This window comes from Odocoileus virginianus, chromosome 6 (assembly GCF_023699985.2).
Source record: "Odocoileus virginianus isolate 20LAN1187 ecotype Illinois chromosome 6, Ovbor_1.2, whole genome shotgun sequence".
Taxonomy (NCBI): domain Eukaryota; kingdom Metazoa; phylum Chordata; class Mammalia; order Artiodactyla; family Cervidae; genus Odocoileus; species Odocoileus virginianus.
The window spans coordinates 59845898-59869458 of record NC_069679.1 but is presented as its reverse complement, the minus strand read 5'-3'; the positions used below and the strand labels follow the sequence as shown (position 1 = coordinate 59869458).

At 36.9% G+C, this 23561-nt stretch overlaps 1 protein-coding gene across 1 annotated transcript in view; it reads right to left on the bottom strand.

Moving 5' to 3' along the window:
- The window catches only part of LRRC9 (leucine rich repeat containing 9), a 112744-nt gene that overhangs the window by 60550 nt on the left and 28633 nt on the right, over positions 1-23561 (bottom strand). Inside the window, exons 8-15 of the mRNA XM_070469426.1 lie at positions 22419-22574; positions 19596-19792; positions 18548-18679; positions 7570-7746; positions 7113-7230; positions 4904-5036; positions 3575-3697; positions 2670-2785 (exon numbers count right to left, since the gene is read on the bottom strand). Of these exons, the coding sequence (XP_070325527.1) occupies positions 2670-2785; positions 3575-3697; positions 4904-5036; positions 7113-7230; positions 7570-7746; positions 18548-18679; positions 19596-19792; positions 22419-22574 (1152 nt within the window). The remainder of the gene's footprint in view (positions 1-2669; positions 2786-3574; positions 3698-4903; positions 5037-7112; positions 7231-7569; positions 7747-18547; positions 18680-19595; positions 19793-22418; positions 22575-23561) is intronic.

Here is a 23561-nt window from a genome sequence, read left to right as displayed (position 1 = left end):
AAGAATTTCTTTTAAAATACTACTGCCTACTGACAATGAACCTGGTTACCCAAGAGCTCTGGTGGAGATGTGTAATGAGATTTACGTTGCTTTCATGCTTACTAACATAACATTCCTTCTGCAGCCCATGGATCAAGGACTAATTTCTACTTTCAAGTCATATTATATAAGAAATACATTTCATAAGGCTATAGTTGCCAGTTTTTCATTCCGATCCCAAAGAAGGGCAGTGCCAAAGAATGTCCAAACTACTGCACAACTGCACTCATTTCACATGTTAGCAAAGTAATGCTCAAAATTCTCCAAGCTAGGCTTCAACAGTACGTGAACCGAGAACTTCCAGATGTTTAAATGTGCTTAGAAAAGGCAGAGGAACCAGAGATCAAATTCCCAATATCCACTGGATCATAGAAAAAGCAAGAGGATTCCAGAAAAACGTCTACTTCTGCTTTATTGACTGGGCTAAAAACTTTGACTGTGTGGGTCACAACAAACTGTGGAAAATTCTTCAAGAGATGGGAATTTCAGGCCACCTGACCTGCCTCCTGCGAAACCTGTATGCAGGTCAAGAAGCAAAGGTTAGAACCAGGCACAGAACAAACTGGTTTCAAACTGAGCAAGGAGTACGTCAAGGTTATATATTGTCACCCTGCTTATTTAACTTATATGCAGAGTGCATCATGAGAAACGCCAGGCTGGATGAAGCACAAGCTGGAATCAAGATTGCCAGGAGAAATATTAATAACCTCAGATATGCAGATGATACCACCCTTATGGCAGAAAGCAAAGAGGAACTAAAGAACCTGTTGATGAAGGTGAAAGAGGACAGTGAAAAAAGCTGGCTTAAAACAACATACAAAAAACTCATGGCATCCAGTCCCATCACTTCATGGCAAAGTGACAGACTTTATTTTCTTGGGCTCCAAAATCACTGCAGATGGTGACTGCAGCCATGAAATTAAAAGATGCTTGCTCCTTGGAAGAAAAGCTATGACAAACCCAGACAGTGCATTAAAAACCAGAGACATCACTTTGATTACAAAGGTGCATCTAATCAAAGCTATGGTTTTCCAGTCATCATGTATGGATGTGAGAGTTGTGCTGAAGAATTGATGCTTTTGAACTGTGGTGTTGGAGAAGACTCTTGAGAGTCCCTTGGACTGCAAGGCAATGAAACCAGTCAATCCTAAAGGAAATCAGTCCTGAATATTCATTGGAAGGACTGATGCTGAAGCTGAAACTCCAATACTTTGGTCACTTGATGTGAAGAGCTGGTTCATTAGAAAAGACCCTGATGCTGCGAAAGATTGAAGGCAGGAGGAGAAGGGGATAACAGAGAACAAGATGGGTGGACGGCATCACTGACTCAATGGACATGAGTTTGAGCAAGCTCCAGGAGATGGTGAAGGACAGGGAAGCCTGGTGTGCTGTAATCCATGGAGTTGCAAAGAGCCAGACACGACTGAGTGACTGAACAACAACAATAGCTGCCATAGGTAGAGATTTTCCTGAGGTATTTGAGCAAAGGAAATTGAAAACTTTTTGGAAAGGATTTACCATTCTATATGTCTTTAAAAACATTCATGATTCATGGAAAGAGTTCAAATATCAACATTAATAGGAATATGAAAGAAGTTAAGACTTCCCTGGTGGCTCAGATGGTAAAGCAACTGCCTACAGTGTGGGAGACCCAGATTGATCCCTGGGTCAGGAAGATCCCCTGGAAAAGGAAATAGCAACCCACTCCAGTACTCTTGCCTGGAAAATCCCATGGACAGAGAAGCCTGGTAGGCTACAGTCCATGGGGTTGCAAAGAGTCGGACACGACTGAGCAACTTCACTTTCTTTCTCTCAAGACTTCAGTGGAGGAAGCATTTGCAGATATAGTTTAGAAACAGCAAGAGAACTAGACATAAAGCCCAAAGATGTGACTGAAATCCTACAATCTCATGATAAAACCTTACAGATGAGGAGTTTCTTCTTACAGATGAGCAAAGAAAATGGTTTACACTCCTGGTGAAGATGCTATGAAGATTATTGAAGTGACAACAAAAAGATTTAGAATGCTTCATAAACCTAGTTGATAAAGCAGTCGAATTCTGAAAAAAGTTCTGTGGGTAAAATGCTATCAAACAGCACTGCAATGCTACAGATAGGTCATTCATGAAAGGAAAAGACAACAGATGCAGCAAACTTCATTGTTACCTTATTTTAAGAAATTGTCACAGCCACCAGTTATCTTCAGCAACTACCACCTAAGTCAGCAGCCATCAACATGCAGGTAAGATCCTCTACCAGCAAAAAGGCTATGAACTCACTGAGCTCAGATGATGAGTCACATTTTTTAGCAATAAAGTCTACTTTTTTTATTAAGGTATGTATATTTTCTAGACATTTCATACTTAATAGACTACAGTAAGTATAAAGGTAAGTTTTATCAGTTCAGCTTAGTTCAGTCGCCCAGTCGGCATATGCACTGGGAAACCAAAAATTAGTGTGACTAACTATTGCAATATTCACTTTATTGCAGGGTCTGAAACTGAACCCACAATATTTCTGAGGTATGCCTGTACATATAATATAGCATAAACTTGACATAACATTATTAGGCTTCAAATTACTGTTCTGTTCTCATTTAAGGAATTCCGGTTTTAAAAATACATTCATACCACTGTAATATACTCAAATTCCACAATGTATTCAGGCAAAACAAGGTCATGATCAAAGACAAACCACTTGCACTGCCGAACACTGCAATCACAGTTTCTTTGTCCCATGATAGAATCTAGGATAAAATAATAAAGACAAGCAAAATAAATAAACACTCTTCAAAGTGAAACATAATATACGCTTTTCACCCTTACACAGACTAATAAACAACAAACTCAGTACATTCCACAGAGAAGGCAATGGCAACCCACTCCAGTACTCTTGTCTCGAAAATCCCAGGGACGGCGGAGCCTGGTGGGCTGCCGTCTATGGGGTCGCACAGAGTCGGACACGACTGAAGCGACTTAGCAGCAGCAGCAGTATGTTCCAAATAATATGTTATTGAGGTTTTTTTCTATCTTCCCACCATCCTTGATAATTTCTTAATTCTATCAAAACTAGTCACCCTTTGACTAAACAGACTAGTAGGGTTCAGTTTTATTCATATCCTTTTCTTTTCTTTTTTTTTTTCCATTTATCCTTTTCTTTTTCATACTTTTTCACTTTTCTAATCAGAATTTGACCATATAGCTTTTGATAAATATATTACTCTAAAGATATTACTTTGTTGTTAAAAGTTGGGTGGGTTCTATCTTTTGAAATACATACAATATATTATACATATATATGTGTGTATAAAATATAAAAGTAACTTTTACAAAATAAAATATATATGCACAGAAATATATAACTGTCATTGAAGTAGGGAAGAGAAATACAGAAGCTCATTAGTGACTAGGAACAGGGTTTTATAGAGAAGTTTATAAGCTTTGTTAGATAGAGGTTAAATTATAAGCATCTTTATTAAATGAAAATATTCTGTAGTCAGAAAGATGAAAAAAGATTTATTTCATGGCAGACATACTTAGTAAATATTTTCGAGGAATGAACACTGAATTAATCATTGGGTAGTTGGCTTGACTGATGGAGTCCTGATCACAAGCCTGAACACTCTGGCCAAGGAAAACCTTTGTAATCAGGAGGATGCCTAGTATGAAAAAACAAAACATTTTAACACAAATTCATCTTAATAATTTTCCAATTTTAGCTTCCTTACTGCCCCCAGACTTGATTGTATATTCTGTAAAGGTAGGGATCCTAGATATCCGTATAGCACATAGCACACTGCTTGATCCAAAATAGAGGAGCTCAATAAATATTTGTTGAATAAATAAAATGGTTATAAAAGAGGATTCCTGTGATTATATCAAGCAAAGCTTTACAGACAAGAAAGAAGTTTAACAATATTTTCACTAAGTAATTTAAGAAATTTGTTGTTCTTGTTAACTGGGTAAAAATTCATCTCTGTATCATCAGTATCTAGCACATAGCACTCAGTATGTCTACTGAATGGTGAACATTTCTTTTCCCTTAAGTTATTAAGGAACCTTGAAATTCACTAACTTCTAGGAATCTCTAGGAGTCACTGAATCCTATGAAGTAACTTGTAATTACTATGCATAAGGTATTCACGTAACTTCTTAAAACTATGTACGAGCTATGAAATGTAAATTGGGAGAACCTAATTGATTTGTCCCTTGAACTGCAAGATCAAACCAGTCAGTCCTAAAGGAAATCAACTTTGAATACTCATTGGTAGTACTGATGCTGAAAAGCTGAAGCTCCAATACTTTGGCCACTTGATGTGAAGAGCCAACTCACTGGAAATAAGACCCTGAGACTGGGAAAAGTTCTTTTGCCAATTTTAGATTTATAACCAGATTTTCTTACCATCTTATATTTTGATAATTAAGGACAAGGCTTGACTTCCCAAGTGCTTTATATGATGATTATTACATAAATGGACAGAGTTCTCTTTTCTTTTTCCAGTGAATTTGGGGTTTGTATGATGAGTGTGTGTAACATATACATATTTTTAGGACACATCTTAATGAACAAAAGCAGACTGTGAAAACTGTTTATTTCATATAAGAGAGATTAAATATGAGTAACAAATGAATCTCATCCTATTGATGTTGCTGATAATAATCACTCAGTAAATATTCGTTGACAGACTGACTAAAATAGCAGATCAGAAAGTCATGTATTACCTCACTGGTAAATCCTAAATAAAAGGGGTTTCAGAAAACTTCCCAGGTTGATAAAACCAAGCATCAAAAATGTTATGAAAGTAATTAATGAATTGGAAGACTTAAGAGCTTAAAAATTCAGAAACTTTGCATATTTATAATACCATGCCTGAAGAGCTCATGCTCAAGAGAGTTTTTCTTCTCATCCTTGTACTTCTGCTGTAGTAATTCAATTCTGGGACACTCACATATACTTAGGCTATTAGCAAGAATGACAGCTTCTTTTCTGAGAGGCAGCTATAAAGAAAAAGCAAAGTCTGAGAATTTTTATAAGACTGACAATACTTCAACTTTACTACAGATGGTTTATCATTTTATGTTCATGTGTCTGGGCAAGGAACCTTCAGGTCACTCACTGCAAAGAAGTAGATAATCTTCAGGGACAACTTCATTCCATAAAACCATTCATGTAATGTATTTTAAATGCATATGCAAATAGATCTATGAAATATAATATTCGGTGGATATTACACTGAAGATTCTTATTTAAATAAACAGTCTAATAACTGGTCTAATAGTCTACATTATTTTCCAGATATATCTGATTGTACTAATGTTGGAAATTTTAGCTTGCATTGGGACGAGTTATTTCTTTAAAAGTATTTTATCAGGAATATTCATATTACTTGCTGTGAAAGCAGCTCTTAAAAAAAAGAAACAAAAATGTGTTTTTATCAGCTAAAAACAACTAGAGCTAAGAGAGATTATATAATCTATCTAAGACTGAAGCAGAAATTGCAAAGTCATGATTTAGACTCAGGTCTGCTCCTCCTTGTCACTATCTCGAAATTTTGAAATTACTGGGTTGGCCAAAGAGTTTGTTAGGGTTTTTCTATGCCATCCTTATTTTATTGTGGTAAAAAAAATAAGGTAAAAGCTACCATTTTAAAGTGTACAATTCATTGGCATTAGTACACCCACAATGTTGTACAACTATCACCACTACCTATTTCTAGAATTTCATTCCAAACTAAAGCTGTATACTCATTAAACAATAACTCTCCATCCCTCTATCCTCCCCAACTCCTGGAAATGTCTACTGTCTCTACCAATTTTTCTATTTTAGATATTTTATGTAAGCAGGATCAGACAATATTTGTCCCATAGTGTCTTGTTTCTTTTACTTAATATAATGTAATATATATAACATTATATTTGCAAGGTTAATCCATGCTATAGCATGTATCAGAATTTCATTTCTTATGACTGAATAATATTCTATTGTATGTATATACCACATTTTATTTATCCATGCATCCATTAATGGACATTTGAGTTCTTTCTACTTTTTGGCTATTGTGACTAATGGTGCTATGAACAAGTATCGAAGAACTTTATCATGTATATCTTACTATATCCTAACCACTCTGTGAAGGAGATACTATTATTACCCTCATTTCCCAGAATGGATTTCAAATGGGCGTAGAGAGGTGAAGTCACCCAGCTGGTGAGTAGGAAAGCCAGGATTCAAATGCAGCAATATTTTCAGGTTATGTGTGCCGTGATGAGAAAAGGATTAGGAAACACTGCTCTGTACTACAGCTGTCTCATCAAGTGGGTGGAGGACTGAGAAAGGTTGATTGGATGTTTTGGAGCTCATAAGTGATCAAAGATAAAGCAGTATCAGTATCAAGGTGGGGAAGATGAAGTAGAGAACAAAGAAATGGTGGTAGTAAAAGTAGAGAAAAACAGAATGACAGAAAGCACAGCAGTGTTAAGTGAATGAATTTTTTCAAGATGGAGAAGACCTTGGAGCATTTAAAACAGATTAAAGAAGTGGATTTCAAGATCATTCACAAAAGGATCACAATATAAAATGTAAAATGCCTAGGAAGATTAAATAGACAATCATAAAGGTAAAATAATTCATGATTCAACCAACTGTAGATTGAAAATACTTGGGAAAAAAAAAGAATTCTGGAAAGTTCCAAAAAGCAAAACTTGAATTTGCCCTGCTTCCACAACTATTTACACAGAATTTATATTGTATCTATAATTCTTTACATAGCATTTACATTATATTAGGTATTATATTTAAAGTATACAGAAGGAAGTACACAGGCTATATGCCAACAGAATGCCATTTCATATAAGGGACTTGAGCATCCTTGGATTTCAGTATTTGTGGGAGGTCCTGGAACCAATCCCTCTTGAGTACTGAGGGTCTGTACTTTTCAGGATAGCACTAACTTTTTTGTGAAACAGTAGAAGTTTGCTATAAATGAAAGGATTGAGAATCAAACTATGCTTAATCAGTGCCAGAGTTTTATTCATTAGGAAGAAAGCATTATTTTGAATAACATTTTATGCTACCTTGCTTGTTTCGCTGTCTTTGAATCCTTTTTCAAGTATTTGTAGCAGATGCTTTTTCTTCACTGTAATTTCAGGATCAAAAACATAAAAAAGGCATTCCAGCATCTTTCGATAGCTCCTTAAGAATAATTAAGACAAAAAAAGTTTTAGAATTGATTTCAAAAAAGCCTAGCCACGGGTAGGATGAGCATATGCCCTAGCCAGGATATTTCCCATTTACGCTGGATGTTCCAGTGTCATTCTTAAATTTCCACTCCTCCTCAGTCTCAAAAAGAGCTTCAGTGTGGATAAACCATGAGGTCATCCTAGTCAGGAAGATGCATTAAAGGAACTACTTACTAACAAGGATATTTTCAATACTGTAAACCTTTAACCAGAAAGACTTTTTTTGTTGTTGTTGTTACAAAATAAAAGCAGGCTGTTGTAAAAATGTTTCTTATGGAAGTCAGCTTCTTACTCTGAATCATGCATATTCTCATTGTCCAAAAACTTTTGGAATTTCTCTTCAAATTTTAGTCTCAGAATACGGTTGTTAACCTTGATGACACGTTTTACTTTCACTCCTGTAATACCATATGTTCTGAAGTCCCATGTACAAAAACGTGATAGAATTAATTCATAGCAGGAATTAAACCTATATGGAAATACAAAATATATACAGAGAAAATAACAGACTTTCCTTAAAATGTTAAGAACACAAAGTTACATATGAAAAAAGTAATAGCCCATATTTTGTTTCTGCTAAAGATACATGCTGTTTTGTTCTTCTTATGTAATCAATAAAAGAACTGCTACACTCTGAAAGTGAAAGTGTTACTCGCTCAGTCCTGTCAGACTTTGAGACCCCATGGATTGTAGCCTGCCAGCCTCTGTCCATGGAATTCTCCAGGCAAGAATACTGGATTGGGTTGCCATTCCCTTCTCCAGCACTGCCATTCCCAACCCAGGGATCGAACCTGGTTTTCCTGTACTGCGTGAATTCTTTACCATCTGATTCACCAGGGAAAAATAATAGCTCTTTTATTAATAATAATATATTTGTTCTGACTAAAAGATATGGAGCAATCCTCCAATATTGTAATAGTTTCTTTTGGGGGCATCAGTGAAACTACACGTTTCTGGCTTGCATCTTACTGGCTACTCTCTCATGATTTTATTTGCAGCTTCTTTTTCCTCTGACAGACTTCTAAATGTTGGACTGCCCCAGGAATCAGTCTCTGGCTCCCCTCTTGTCTCCATAAACCCTATTAATAGGTGATTTCACTTGGCCCTTTGGCAATATATATTTTAAATATATATGTATATATATATACACACACACACACACACACATATATACCTATATTTATTATACTAGTAAATTCCAACATTTTATTTTCAGGCTTTACCTTTACCCCACTTAACTGAATATACCCACACCTGAACATCTAACTACTTGCTTGCTATGTTCACTGGAACATGTAACAGTCCTCTCAAATTTAACTCACATTAACACACCTGCCTTTAAACCTGCACCTCCTGTTTTCCACCTCAGTGTACGGCACCACCATCTAACTAGTGGCTTAGGTTAAAATCCCAGGAATACATCATGCCTCCACTCTTTCCTACCAATATCCAACTCTTCCGCAAGTCTGTTTGGCTCTGTATCTAAAATACATCCTGAATATGACTCTATTTAATCACCACTGCTATTATCCTACTTAAAATCACCATCACCTCTCAGTTGGACTATTGCCATAGCTTCATAACTAGTGATACAGAAGTGAGAGGCAGGATCCCTGCTCTCCTTGACCCTATAATTCCAAGGGAGCTGGACAACAAAATAAACAGGACATAATAAAATAAAATATATAAACTGACAAGTGCTCCGAATAAAGAAAGGTTTGGGGTAAGGAATGGAGCATGGGATACTTAAGAGAGGTCTTGGGTAGAACCTTTGGAGAAGATATTTGAGCTAAGAAATGAAGTAGCGGCCTGCTATGTGAAGATCTCAGAAAAAGTAACTAAGGACTCATGTGCTCTCTGCTGCCCTCACCTGATCGTGCTCAAAGTAATTTTGGCCCTGTCTTACAGTAGCACAGAATTTAGATTAATTTGAAATTTAAGATGAGGAGGATCCACTGTATGGTGACTCCAGTGGTAAAAAATCTGCCTTCCAATGCAGGAGATGCAGGTTTGATCCCTGGGTCAGGAAGATATCCTGGAGTAGGAAATGGCAGCCCACTCCAGTATTCTTGCCTGGAAAATTCCATGGACACAGGGGCTTGGTGGGCTACAGTGCATGAGATCACAGAGTCAGATACGACTGAATGAGCATGCACGTAACAGTATGGTGACAGATGGAAGCTAAATTTTTGGTGGTGAGCACACTATAATGTATACAAAAGTAGAAGTATACTGTTGTACACATGAAACAAGTAATGTTATAAACCAATGTTACTTTAATGAAAAAGAAGTAAAAAAAAAGAAAAAATACAAAATTTTTTTCAAAGAGAAACAAAGAAAGACAAATCTCAACATCTGGAACACTGGAACACTGGCACCAATGGTGCACACTCCCAGAAAGATCCATCTGATGGAGCAGATGAAAGCCATCACTGCCTTTTCCCACACATTGTGGAATGGACATTGACAGTGGGAATTGTTGTAGGAAAGAGCCATTCTGACTCCATGATGGATCTCTTTCTTTGACTTTAACCTTTGTTTTTTATTGCTTGCATGTTCGACAAATGGACAGTTACTCGCTTCTAGTCTGGTCTCCCAGGAATGCAAGAACCAGAAATGGCACAGGAAGCTCTAAGTAGTGTGAGCCTTTCATAGAGCTTTTCTTTCTCTGGGAATTAAGCAGTTATCTCTTCTTTATATGAAATTCCTAGAGTCTTGGAGATAGAGAACCCTAGTACTAAGAGGACAAGGGCTCTGCTATCTGGGGTCACAGAAGTAAAGCAATTCATTCAATCACCTGGCCACACTGTGTGCATGGGGAAACATTATTCAGAGGCTGGAAAACTGCTGGAGGAGGGAGAACAGACCTATGCCGACAGAAAATTAATGAGACTTACAATATCATCAATACCTCATGGAGGATAGTAATTTCTCACAGCTGAATATATGCTACCTGCACTGAGGAGCCGGAGAAAGCAATGGCACCCCGCTCCAGTACTCTTGCCTGGAAAATCCCGTGGACGGAGGAGGCTGGTGGGCTGCAGTCCATGGGGTCACTAAGAGTCGGACACACCTGAGCGACTTCACTTTCACTTTTCACTTTCATGCGTTGGAGAAGGAAATGGCAACCCACTCCTGTGTTCTTGCCTGGAGAATCCCAGGGATGGGGAAGCCTGGTGGGCTGCCATCTATGGGGTTGCATAGTCAGACACAACTGAAGTGACTTAGCAGCAGCAGCACCGAGGAGCATGTCATCACTGCTTTGAGGTATCCGCATTTTAGTCTGAACCTGAAATCCTGAAACAAAGACTCTCTAGGGCTTTGTATAAAATAATATTGAAATCTGCTACACCTTTCCTGCAAATAGTCCAGTAGATTTAAGGGCAAAATTCAAACTACCCAGCCTAGCCGTAAGACCGTTAATGATCAGGCCCTTGTCATGTGAAACTACTGAGCTCTCTAGATGTATTATACTACTTACACACCCTTTCACATGCTGTGTTGTTGCCTCTGCCTGCAAAGTCCTTCCTCTAATTCTTTGTATAGTTAACATCTATCTGTCCTTCAAAATTCAGATCAAAGCATCTCCCTCAAGTGCCCCACTTACCACTAGCACCTAGTATAGAATGTGATTTATGATAGAAGCTTAATGGATGACTGCTGAGCAAGTGAACAAAATAGAAAAGACTCAAAGATTAAAAAGATACGTCTCTATATTCACTGAGTTTATAAACCAACAAAGTGAAAAAGTAATAGCTCAAGTATAAGCAAAATTATAGAGTATAAGAGAGATACAACTCAGTCCTACGAAGATTCAAAAAGAAGAAAGAATAACAATGACTACAGCTGATGGGATTGACAAGAAAATCCCTCACAAAGGGCTGGGGATGTAAGGCATTCTGGGTGAAGGAAGCAAAACAAAGAAAACCACCTATGTGATGCTGTACCAGGTATACTCCAAAGCAGTGAGGCATGCATAGTTTAGCTGACTCTGAAGCAGTTTGAAAAAGGTTTAAGGTAATTTGGAGACAATACAGTGAAGGATACTGAATGTCAGTGAAGAGTTAGAATATAATTTGGAAGATAACAAGTTGGTACAAGAGGCTTTTGTTGTTTTTAACAGAGTGTTCTTGGCGTAGCAAGAGAGCATATGGGAAACTAGGTGTCTTTACTGACTGGCTGGTGAGTACTGAGTGCTCGCTACAGACAGACACTGTACTAGATGTAGCAATAGTCTGAAGTGAGAGTGTTAGTCACTCAGTTGTGTCCGACTCTTTGTGATCTCATGGACTGCAGCCTGCCAGGCTCCTCTGTCCATGAAATTCACCAGGCTAGAATACTGCAATAGTCTAAGGAGAAGGTTGTGAGGGCAGGTGATTTTGTTACAAAGAAGGAGAGAATGAATTCAAGAGACATGGAGAGAAACTGAGGGTCTTCTTTAGACTGATTAGGTCTGAATATTGAGGAAGAGAATAGAGTCAAGATTGGCTTCAGGGTTCATTGTGCCTCCAAGACTAAGACAACGGTAGTACTACAAACAGGAATGGAGGAGTCAGAAGAAAAGGATGGTTTGTAGGCAGGATGAGGAAAACAAAAGCAAAAAGATTAAGGACTAAAGATTTTCACATTAACTTGTCTAATCCTAGCAGTTGCCTTTTGTGATAGAATTTCATTTTTCTTATTTTACAGATAACGTTCAGATGGATTAAATAACTGCTTTAAGACTATGCTGATAGAATGTGAACCTAGGCTTTCTGATTCTAACCCCACTTAGTATTTTATTACTTTCTGGATAAGTTCCCTTTTAAATGTGTTGAATTTGCCTTGTCAGTTGGACACTGGGCTAGATTCAGGACTGGTGTAAAGGAGAAAAACTTAAGTAATTTTGACAGTGCAGGTGTAGAAGAAATTATCAAGGGAGAGTGTAAAAAGAAAGTAGAAAGTGTCTAAGTACAAAAAATAACTAGAGAGGTGAAGTTATAAGAAAGGAATTGCTAAAAGCATCAAAATCTGCAGAGGTTAAGTGAGTGAAGGCCCCTCATTTCACTGGGTGCCCTCACTCATTCAATAAGACCTGAATGTGTGAGCATCCATAGTGGTGATATGCACATAAACTGAGGTATTCAGTTACACAGAGAGATGCCTACAAATGTTTATTAAGATACAAATGATGTACTCGTCTAGCATATGTAGAATGTATATGATTTTAAATGACTGGAGCTTAATCAAATATATTAAAATGCACTTTAAAATCCTAAACAAGCATTTAATAAACACTGTTAACTTACTTGCTTACTTACACTATATCAAAAACAAATATAAAACAGTATAAAACAAAAAGTCTAAGTTTCTGTAGCTGCCTAAAACAGGGCAGCATGAAATGTTTATAAATAAAAAGATTAATTACTAAGTTATTTTATAGACAAAAGTGAACCTGTTAAGTATCTATAAATTGATATGGAGACTTCAATTACTAATTATTGACTGAATTATGAATTCAGCTACCCCTATACTAGATGATTCATAAGGCATGTTCTGTCTGTCCCCAGGGAGCTCACAGAGTCACATATTTTGTTCTGTGGTACCTAGAAGTGATTTCTTTACATTGCAAATGCCCTGTATCTATAACTAAGTTAAAAGCTTCTCAACTACAAGGACAGTATCTTTGATGCTTTGGAGTCCCCATTTGATAAATGTTGTCTGATGTCAATAGATAACTAAATTGGCAATGCATAGGTAAATAATATGATCTGTAATGAAAATGCTATAGTGGCAACAGTCTACTCAACAGGCAAGTCTCTGTAAAGTCGGGACTTTTTTAAACTGAAAAATAAAGCCCTTTAATTTTATAAAAGAAATGAAGCTAAGAAATATTCAGCGATACACAATTAGAAATCTGCAATGCTCTTGTACTATAAAGAAAGGTTTTTTTGATATAAAACTTTATATTTTCTAGTTTATATTTATATAAACTTTATATTTATAGTTCTAGCTCTATTCCAGTACTTTTTATTTAAATGGTAAACCATTGGCTTTAAAAATATTATTAATGATCAGTGTTTAAATAAAGTTACTACTTATGTGCCACATAGAGTAATTTAAAGCATCTGAATGGTTGTTTCTTAATATACATAAAAGATCAGGGCTAAGGTAGTCGTCAAGCTTATAGTACGGTAAAAGTAACCAACAGTCCTTGAAATGCTGCCAACATATATCTGATGGTCCCCTTAAAACGGATCCAGGTTATTCTTATTAAGATCAAGTAAACAATTATTAATGCTTATTAAAAATCCACCAAAGCTATCTAAATTACTATCAGGCTGATGCAGTTACCTAAATGGCTTTTTAGTTATCTTGCTTTTACATATTTTTGTAAAAGCTAATCTACTTGTTTTGTAAAGAGCTTACTTTGTGGTAAGTTAAAAAGAAAGAACGAAAAAACAACTCATGTAGGTTGAGTGAATACAAATGAATGACTGAAGAATGATGCACACATCCTGCAAGAGACACCATTCAATTCTTATACTGGAAAAATCAAGGCCTCTACTTGTTTACATGGAAAGTGGGATGAGTAACTTTTATATGAAAAGGCACTTTTTATAAGAACAGTGAAAGCGACAGTTGCTCAGTCTTGTCTGACTCTTTGCGACCCAAGGACTGTGGCCCGTCAGGCTCCTCTGTCCATGGGGTTCTCCAGGTAAGAACACTGGAGTGGGTTGCCTTCCCTTCTCCAAAAGGGAGAAGGGGCTCTTCCCCGACCTAGGCATCCAACCCAGGTCTCCTGCATTGTAGGCAGATTCTTTACCATCTGAGCCACCAGGGAAGCCCACCTTTTATGTTTGTACATAAAAAACAAATTATGTGGTTAAACAAACAGTGATAATCACTGGGCAAATGGGTGTACTGATACAAAAGAAAATATTTAAAAATATTCCTTTTCCTGTGGGCAGGGTGTCATACTTTTCCACCAAAGTTCCCCAGGAACCTTCAGTAGCTTTTACTCACAGAGGTGAGTTAGAGCCTCATCTAATAGAATCAGGGGCTTTGCTTAAAGTGTGTGCATGCTTGCTGCGGTGCTAAGTCACTTCAGTCGTGTCCAACTCTTTGCAAAGCCATGGACTGTAGCCTGCCATGCTCCTCTGTCCATGAAATTCTCCAGGCAAGAATACTGGAGCAGGTTGCCATGCTTTTTTCAAGGGGATCTTTCCTACCCAGGGATCAAACCCATGTCTACCTGCAGCTCCTGCATTGCAGGCAGATACTTTCAGACATGTTTCTTTTCTAAAAGTTACTGAAGTTTTGCATTTTAGTCCACAAAATCGGTATTTGTTTCAACACCGACTGAGTAAAACCATCCTCGGGGGTGAAATACCAAGTCCATTCTGTAGCTTTAAATGTTTCCTGGTTTCTCTCCACAATCCAAGTTTGCAATGTGCTTCTAGAGTTTGAGGGAAATCTTCAGCTCATTCATAGGCTTCCTGATTTTGAGAAAGTGATTGCAGAAACGTGAAAGTTGTAATTGTGACTCTTTTGTGCCAAGGCTCTTTTTTAGGATCGTTTTTGGGGGCTGGACCCTCTAGCTGGGCTTCCCCAGTGGCTCAGCAGGAGACACAGTTTCAATCCCAGCGTCGGGAAAATCCCCTGGAGTAGGAAATGGCAACCCACTCCAGTATTTTTGCCTGGGAAATGCCATGGACAGAGAAACCTGGTGGACTACAGTCCATGGGGTTACAAAGAGTTGGACCCGACTGAGTGACTGTGCACACACACACACACACACACACACACACACACTCTCTAGCCGAAGCAACACAACCACTTTCTTGTGTCTACCAGTAGGCCTTGATTCTGAAGTGTAGATGCCTGCTTCCGGCTTCTGTTTTGGGTGGCTGTTCTGTTTTTGTCCAGATGGACTTTTCACCTGAATTCCTAGTTTTTAAGTATCTGCCTTATTTTAAAACTCATAAAGTCTATGTGCACCCTGACTCTAGCTAGTTCTAGATAACTAGTTTGACTCTGATTGTGGACTCCCAGGAAATACACTAGGCAGCATCCTTCAGTGTTTGCAACCTGCTGCTGCCAATGCTGCTTTGCCATTCCTTTTCTGCTCTAGCTTCTCAACCAGTAGTCAGAAACCAGGGCTATATTCATTCCAGAAATAAACAGTGTAGACATACATAAAATGAATTCTTGACCATAAACTTTTCTAGATTATATTCTGCTCTTGGGTGAAGGGAAATTGAGTAAAAAGTAAATAATTACTATTAGGATGTTTCCACGTTGGTGCATGGCAACTGTGTAAACAGAGAAATGTATAGGTGTAAATTGTTCGTTTCCAAAGCAAACCATTCAATATCATGGTAATCCAAGCCTATGCCCCAACCAGTAACGCTGAAGAAGCTGAAGTTGAACGGTTCTATGAAGACCTACAAGACCTTTTAGAACTAAGACCCCAAAAAGATGTCCTTTTCATTATAGAGGACAGGAATGCAAAAGTAGGAAGTCAAGAAACATCTGGAGTAACAGGCAAATTTGGCCTTGGAGTACAGAATGAAGCAAGGCAAAGGCTAATAGAGTTTTGCCAAGAGAACGCACTGGTCATAGCAAACACCCTCTTCCAACAACTCAAGAGAAGACTCTACACATGGACATCACCAGATGGTCAATACCAAAATCAGATTGATTATATTCTTTGCAGCCAAAGATGAGGAAGCTCTATACAGTCAGCAGGGCTTCCCTGGTGGCTCAGAGGTTAAAGCATCTGCCTCCAATGTGGGAGAGCCAGGTTATATCCCTCGGTTGGGAAGATCCCCTGGAGAAGGAAGTGGTAACCCACTCCAGTATTCTTGCCTGGAGAATCCCATGGATGGAGGAGCCTGGTAGGCTACAGTCCATGGGGTCGCAAAGAGTCGGACAAGACTGAGCGACTTCACTTATACAGTCAGCAAAAACAAGACTGGGAGCTGACTGTGGCTCAGATCATGAACTCCTTATTGCCAAATTCAGACTTAAACTGAAGAAAGTAGGGATAACCACTAGACCATTCAGGTATGACCTAAATCAAATCCCTTGTGAATATACAGTGGAAGTGAGAAATAGATTTAAGGGACTAGATCTGATAGACAGAGAGCCTGATGAACTATGGACAGAGGTTTGTGACATTGTACAGGAGACAGGGATCAAGACCATCCCCATGGAAAAGAAATGCAAAAAGGCAAAATGGTTGTCTGAGGAGGCCTTACAAATAGCTGTGAAATGAATAGAATCTAAAAGTAAAGGAGAAAAGGAAAGATATTTCTATTTGAATGCAGAGTTCCAAAGAATAGCCAGGAGAGATAAGAAAGCCTTCCTCAGTGATCAATGCAAAGAAATAGAGGAAAACAACAGAATGGGAAAGACTAGAGATCTCTTCAAGAAAATTAGAGATACCAAGGGAACATTTCATGCAAAAATGGGCTCGATAAAAGACAGAAATGGTATGGACCTAACAGAAGCAGAAGATATTAAGAAGAGTTGGCAAGAATACACAGAACTGTACAAAAAAGATCTTCATGACCCAGATAATCACAATGGTGTGATCACTCACCTAGAGCCAGATATCCTGGAATGTGAAGTCAAGTGGGCCTTAGAAGCATCACTATGAACAAAGCTAGTGGATGTGATGGAATTCCAGTTGAGCTATTTCAAATCCTAAAAGATGATGCTGTGAAAGTGCTGCACTCAATATGCCAGCAAATTTGGAAAACTCAGCAGTGGCCACAGGACTGGAAAAGGTCCATTTTCATTCTAATCCCTAAGAAAGGCAATCCCAAAGAATGCTCAAACTACCACACAATTGCACTCATCTCACACGGCAGTAAGGTAATGCTCAAAGTTCTCCAAGTCAGGCTTCAGCAATACGTGAACCAAGAACTTCCAGATGTTCAAGCTGGTTTTAGAAAAGGCAGAGGAACCAGAGATCAAATTGCCAATATCCGCTGGATCATTGAAAAAGCAAGAGAGTTCCACAAAAACATCTATTTCTGCTTTATTGACTATGCCAAAGCCTTCGACTGTGTGGATCACAATAAACTGTGGAAAATTCTGAAGGAGATGGGAATACCAGACCACCTGACCTGCCTCTTGAGAAACCTGTATGCAGGTCAGGAAGCAACAGTCAGAACTGGACATGGAACAACAGACTGGTTCCAAATGGGAAAAGGAGTACATCGAGGCTGTATATTGTCACCCTGCTTATTTAACTTTTATGCAGAGTACATCATGAGAAACGCTGGGCTGGAAGAAGCACAAGCTGGAATCAAGATTGCCGGGAGAAGTATCAATAACCTCAGATATGCAGATGACACCACCCTTATGGCAGAAAGTGAAGAGGAACTAAAAAGCCTCTTGATGAAAGTGAAAGAGGAGAGTGAAAAAGTTGGCTTAAAGCTTAACATTAGAAAACTAAGATCATGGCATTTGGTCCCATCACCTCATGGTGGGGAGACAGTGGAAACAGTGTCAGACTTTATTTTTTTGGGCTCCAAAATCACTGCAGATGGTGACTGCAGTCATGAAACTAAAAGATGCTTACTCCTTGGAAGGAAAGTTATCACTAACCTAGATAACATATTAAAGAGCAGAGACATTACTTTGCCAACAAAGGTCCGTCTGGTCAAGGCTATGGTTTTTCCAGTGGTCATGTATGGATGTGAGAGTTGGACTGTGAAGAAAGCTGAGCGCTGAAAAATTGATGCTTTTGAACTATGATGTTGGAGAAGACTCTTGAGAGCCCCTTGGACCGCAAGGAGATCCAACCAGTCCATCCTGAAGGAGATAAGTCCTGAGTGTTCATTGGAAGGACTGATGCTGAGGCTGAAACTCCAGTACTTTGGCCACCGGATGGGAAGAGCTGACTCATTGGAAAAGACCCTGATTCTGGGAGGGATTGGGGGCAGGAGGATAAGGGGATGACAGAGGATGAAATGGCTGGATGGCATCACCGACTCGAGGGGCATGAGTTTGAGTAAACTCCGGGAGTTTGTGATGGACAGGGAGGCCTGGCGTGCTACGATTCATGAGGTCGCAAAGAGTTGGACATGACTGAGCGACTGAAATGAACTGAACTGAACTGAAAGTAAGTAACTGCCAATTTTCAGTTGATGAATACTCTATATGGAAAGTGCGTTGAAATGGGACACTTTAAGATTTTTATAAGTTGATATTTTGGTCTATGATCCTAAGCACTTAAGATTAGTTTTAAAGCTATAACTAAATTTCAAAAGATTTACCAGTCATCAGATCGAGTGCCTTCTTCAAAGTGGATATTTCCCACCGTCTCCAATTCAATTAACAAAAATGGGATTAATAAACTATGACTTTTCTTCTTTCGTTTTACTTCAATACGATAAATTGCTTCAATTCTATTTATGAAAAAAAAAAATTAAAATTATCTAAAAATCACAATACTAAAATTCATGATAGCTTCTTCTAAGTTGATGTCAAAATATAAGGCTTTCATTAGTGGATAAAGAAAGTTTGGTGTTAACAGTTAAACCAAGTAAAAGACATTCTATTTTTGGCAATTACAATCACTTCAAATTTTGTTAACCTCAGAATAAGTGAAGGTTAGAAGACTCCTGGCTTTACCATTTATGATTCTCAGATTTTAGACAAATCACAACAGTTTTCTACTGCAATTTCTCAGAAAATAACATTATTGATAGTACTTACACCTGAATAGGCCTTTTTGAGGATTATATGCAAAATATATGTAAAGCTTTTAGAAAAGAATTTGGCACTGAGGAAGAACTCAGTAAGTATTAGTTATTGTTAGTATTATTTATTATAGGGCAAACTAACTTATTCACTTAGTGCCCTCTTAAGTAAAAGGAAACTCATAGACTTACTAAGTCTTCTTGATTTCTGTTTCTAGTTGATACTCAACCTGAGTTTGTTTCTACATATTTCCAGACAACTTTTTATGTGCTTTGCCCAGTCTCATCTATGTTGTGAGTTTCTGCACCAGTAGCAGCTAATGTTAAAAAAAACTAATGTTTTCAGTTTGCAGATATTAGAGTAACAGTGTGACAAGAAGCCACTCAAAGGAAATGCACTGTTTCTAGTAAAGTATTATTGCCTCTGTAAAAAACTAAATTTAGCTGTGAACCAGAGATGCCCATCTCTCCTAAAAACTGGGCTGGAAACACATTTTGTGTTGTACTTCATACTGTAATTCTTTCCATTCCTAAAGGAGAGAATTGGGCTCAACTAATGACCTAGAACTTTCTTTATCTTCATGTTTCAAATTTGAACAACTAGATAATTCATTAAACATACTCATCTAGTTTTTTGTTCCAGAATGTTACCCTTTCATTCAAGGCATTTAGTTTGATCACTATCTTCTGTTGAAGACTTGGTTCTTCTGAGACAGTTTCACAGATTTTTGACTTTTCAAGCTCAGGTACTTTATTGTTACTGGATCTATCATTGTGTGCTTTGCCAGATCCTTTGAGTTCAGTCAGTTCCCGTTCCAACTGTTGAAATCAATGTGCCAGAGAGCAAAATCATTTAGTGTAATCTATTAAATATTTAGCTAACTTAAATTAGTAAAGTAGAAACCTAGATACAAGTAAGTCAAACTTCATAAAACCATTGCTAACACATGATTATAACTTTAGTTCAAGTTCAGTCACCCATTGCCCAAATGAAAGACAATATTAACTATTTCAAACATAGCAGTCCTCGCAATTAAAAATAAGAAAAGCAAAGAAGTAAATTTTAAAATATTATTGATGAGTTAGCTTCCATTAAAGTAAAATGATAAGAAAATATATAAATTAGAAATAATGTGACTTTTACCACTCCTACTTTTCACTTTTTCAACTACTTTGGTATTCTGGGAAAAATTAACAGAAAATACAAAAAAGCATGGGTATAGCAGTGCACATTTTTCTCTTTGCCTCAGTCTCCTATATGACTGCACAATAGTTATCAACATAACTATCAAATAAAATGATATTTGGGATTTTTTTTGTTCATAAAGGACTTTTTTGCATTCATTGGTATTTTTTAAATGTATTATTATATTAAAGTATAAGATTTATCTTTATTATGGAGGTTTTGGACCTTCCCTTAAATTTTGAGCCCAGAGTGAGTGCCCCATTTGCCTTACCCTAACCCCAGTCTTGTAGGATGGATTTCAAGATAAATTGCACTGTACACAGAGAGGTGTATACAAATAGGCTAATTTGTTGTTTCTCTACTCCTTCTCTGTAATGGCTATATATAGTTGTTAAAAAACTAAGGAAGCATATTTTATAAAACTGTCTGTAGTTTACATAACCTTTAGCTATTATTTTCCACATATTAATATATCCATTTGCATATGAAAATGGCAGATAAAGAGTGATTTCCATATACGGGTTCTCCTGTGACTTTTTATTCAAATAAATAATTTAAATTATGTTAATGTTTTAACTTTAAGAATATTTTTTGGCTATAATTGAATTTAAACTTGTTCATTTCAGAAACAGTACTAAATGTATTTAAAAACTTGGTTTTTAATGGCTACATACCATTCTATCTTAGAATGAATAATTCTTCCTCTCTTTTTAAATTTAAACATTTAGGTAGTTTCCAGTTTTTATTATTATTAATAGCACAGTGATGAATATTCTTCTATATAAGTATTTATCCGAATCTAGTAGTAGATTTACTAGGTCAAAGGCTAGGAGCGTTTTTAGACTGTTAAGTAATACATGTGACCCAATTACACCCTCTTCAGTGGAGTAAGTCACACCCATCTTCACCGGGTGGGCTTCCCAGGTGGCTCAGGAGTAAGAATCCGCCTGCCCATGCAGGAGATGCAGGAGACTCGAGTTCAGTCCCTGGGTTGTGAAGAACCCCTGGAGTAGGAAATGACAATCCATTCCAGTCTACTGGAGTAGGAAATGACAACCCATTCTAGTATTCTTGCCTGAAAAAATCCCATGGACAGAGGAACCTAGTGGGCTACAGTCCATGGGGTAGCAAAGAGTCAGAAGCGACTGAGCGTGCACACATGCATCTTCACCAGGCACGCTATGACCAATTTATAGGTGAAAATGGCTGCTTGTTGTCTTATTTCATACCCAGAAATTAACAGTCAGACTGGGGTCTTCTTTCAAATGTTTATTAGTCAGTTTTTATTTCTTCTATTGTAAAATGAAAGTTCATGGCATTTGTTCAATTTTTCTATCTGGATATTTCCTTTTTTTTGTTTATGAGTACCTTTATCCTAAACAAAAATTTTCAGATTGTCATCTATTATTTATTTTCATTAATGATTCTTTATAGTACAAAAGCACCTTTTTAAAATCAAATCTTAATTCTTTTCTTCATGATTTTTAGTGTTTTTCTAGAGTTTATAGTATTTTTCTTATTTGGCAGACTGAGAGCAGTTAAATATATTAATCTATATATTCTCTGCCTTTTTATGATTTTATTTTTACATTTAATTCTTTTTCCCCATTATATTAGCTTTTGGTAAAGTATAAAGTAAGGACTCAATTCTCCTACTCCCAAGTAGTGTGACTATTTTTGTAACACTATTTTTTAAATAAACCATTATTTTCCTATACTTTTAAAATACAATAAATTCTGATACATACAAAATTCTGTTTTGAGGTAATTCTTCATTTTTCAGAGTCTACTTTTAATAAAGGAAATTCAATTTATTCTAAATAAAAAAGGAACATATAACTACTAAAGTATAGCTTGTTATAAAGTTCCCACATTGTATACCTTAATAGTGTTAGTAAAGGAATATTTTAGCTCTTTAGACAAAAAATGAATTTTGAGCACAGCCTGCAGGTATCTAATAAAAATGGAGTGAAATAAGTCTCACAGATCTCTATAACTCAGTGAATCATATTGGATTACCCAGCATTTTTCAAATTTTTTAAATTAATAAGCCTATACCCTTTTTAAATTGCAGACTTCTAAGCACAGAATGAAGCCGAGTTAAATACCTAGAATCAAAACATTTTCAGGGCAAACTTACTTCAAACTTGGTACTAATGTATATGTATAATTCTATATATACATAAAAAATTTAAAAGATAATGCCATCTGCCAGTTTTCTTAAGACATGGCTATTGAAATTTTACAATATTATCTTACATTTTTTTTCAAAAAGTTGAATAATTTTATTCGTTCTTCTGGCAACTTCTGTAATTTACATTTTCGATCATTCAGTTTTTCAAGATCTTCATTAAGATGCCTCTGAACAGTTTTTATACGCATATTGTAATACATTATTTTTTTCATTGCTGTGGTCTAAAAGTGAAAAAAAAACCAGAAGGTTAGTTGAAACAAAAAACATTATAGGTAATTATTAGTGGTATTATATGAGTGTGGTGTGTTTATATAATAATTTAAAGTTTTACATGCTCAGTTACTATTAATATTAGTTGAAATGATAATGGTTATACAGAATTCTCTACTCAAATTTAATAAGCAAAATATAAAATTTCAAAGATTTTCTCTGTGGGTAATATTTTAAGTGTGGGGCATATTTACATTTACTTTCAGGATGACAACATAGAGAGAATATAGATAGAGCTCAATTTACAAATAGTACCATTTAAGTAATGCAGCAGTACTATTAAAGCTAATGTATTATTCCTATTTGATTAATTGAAAAAAATAAATTTAAGAGAATAAAAGCAAAGGTAACATTATACATTTTTAAAAATCATGGTTAAGAAATAGCACTTCATGTTTTTTTTCTTCAAATTTGTAAAATGATGCTCTAAATGAATTTGTTTCAGATTGAGCAAGTTACTAAACTGTCAATCTAATTCAGTTATCTTGAATTTCTTAATATCAATGACTCATGTAGTTATTAATGCTTATCATAATAAACTGATTAAATCCACCATTAAGAAATACACCAGGCACTAGGAGCTTTGCAGACACGACTAGCTTCTCCCCATTTTATGGACTGGGAAGTGGAGGCTTGAGAAGTCTTGGAAAGCACTTCAGGTTTCTTAAGAGAATGGTGGCCAGCCTGCCTCAGAAACTCCTGTTCTTTCCATGGCACCTGAGAGTTTCCTTGACCTTGAGCTTCTGCCTGTTTGGATTTCTCGACGTGGGTGTGGTGGATTCTTTACGAGCTGAGCCACTGGGAGTTATATCACATTTGATGAAGACATCATAGTGATGAACCAGACATGTTCCCAGTGCTGCACGGGATTTACAGTCGAGTGGGAGGATATAGATCAAGCTCTAGCCTTTGGAGTGGGAGCACTGACTCCAAGATCC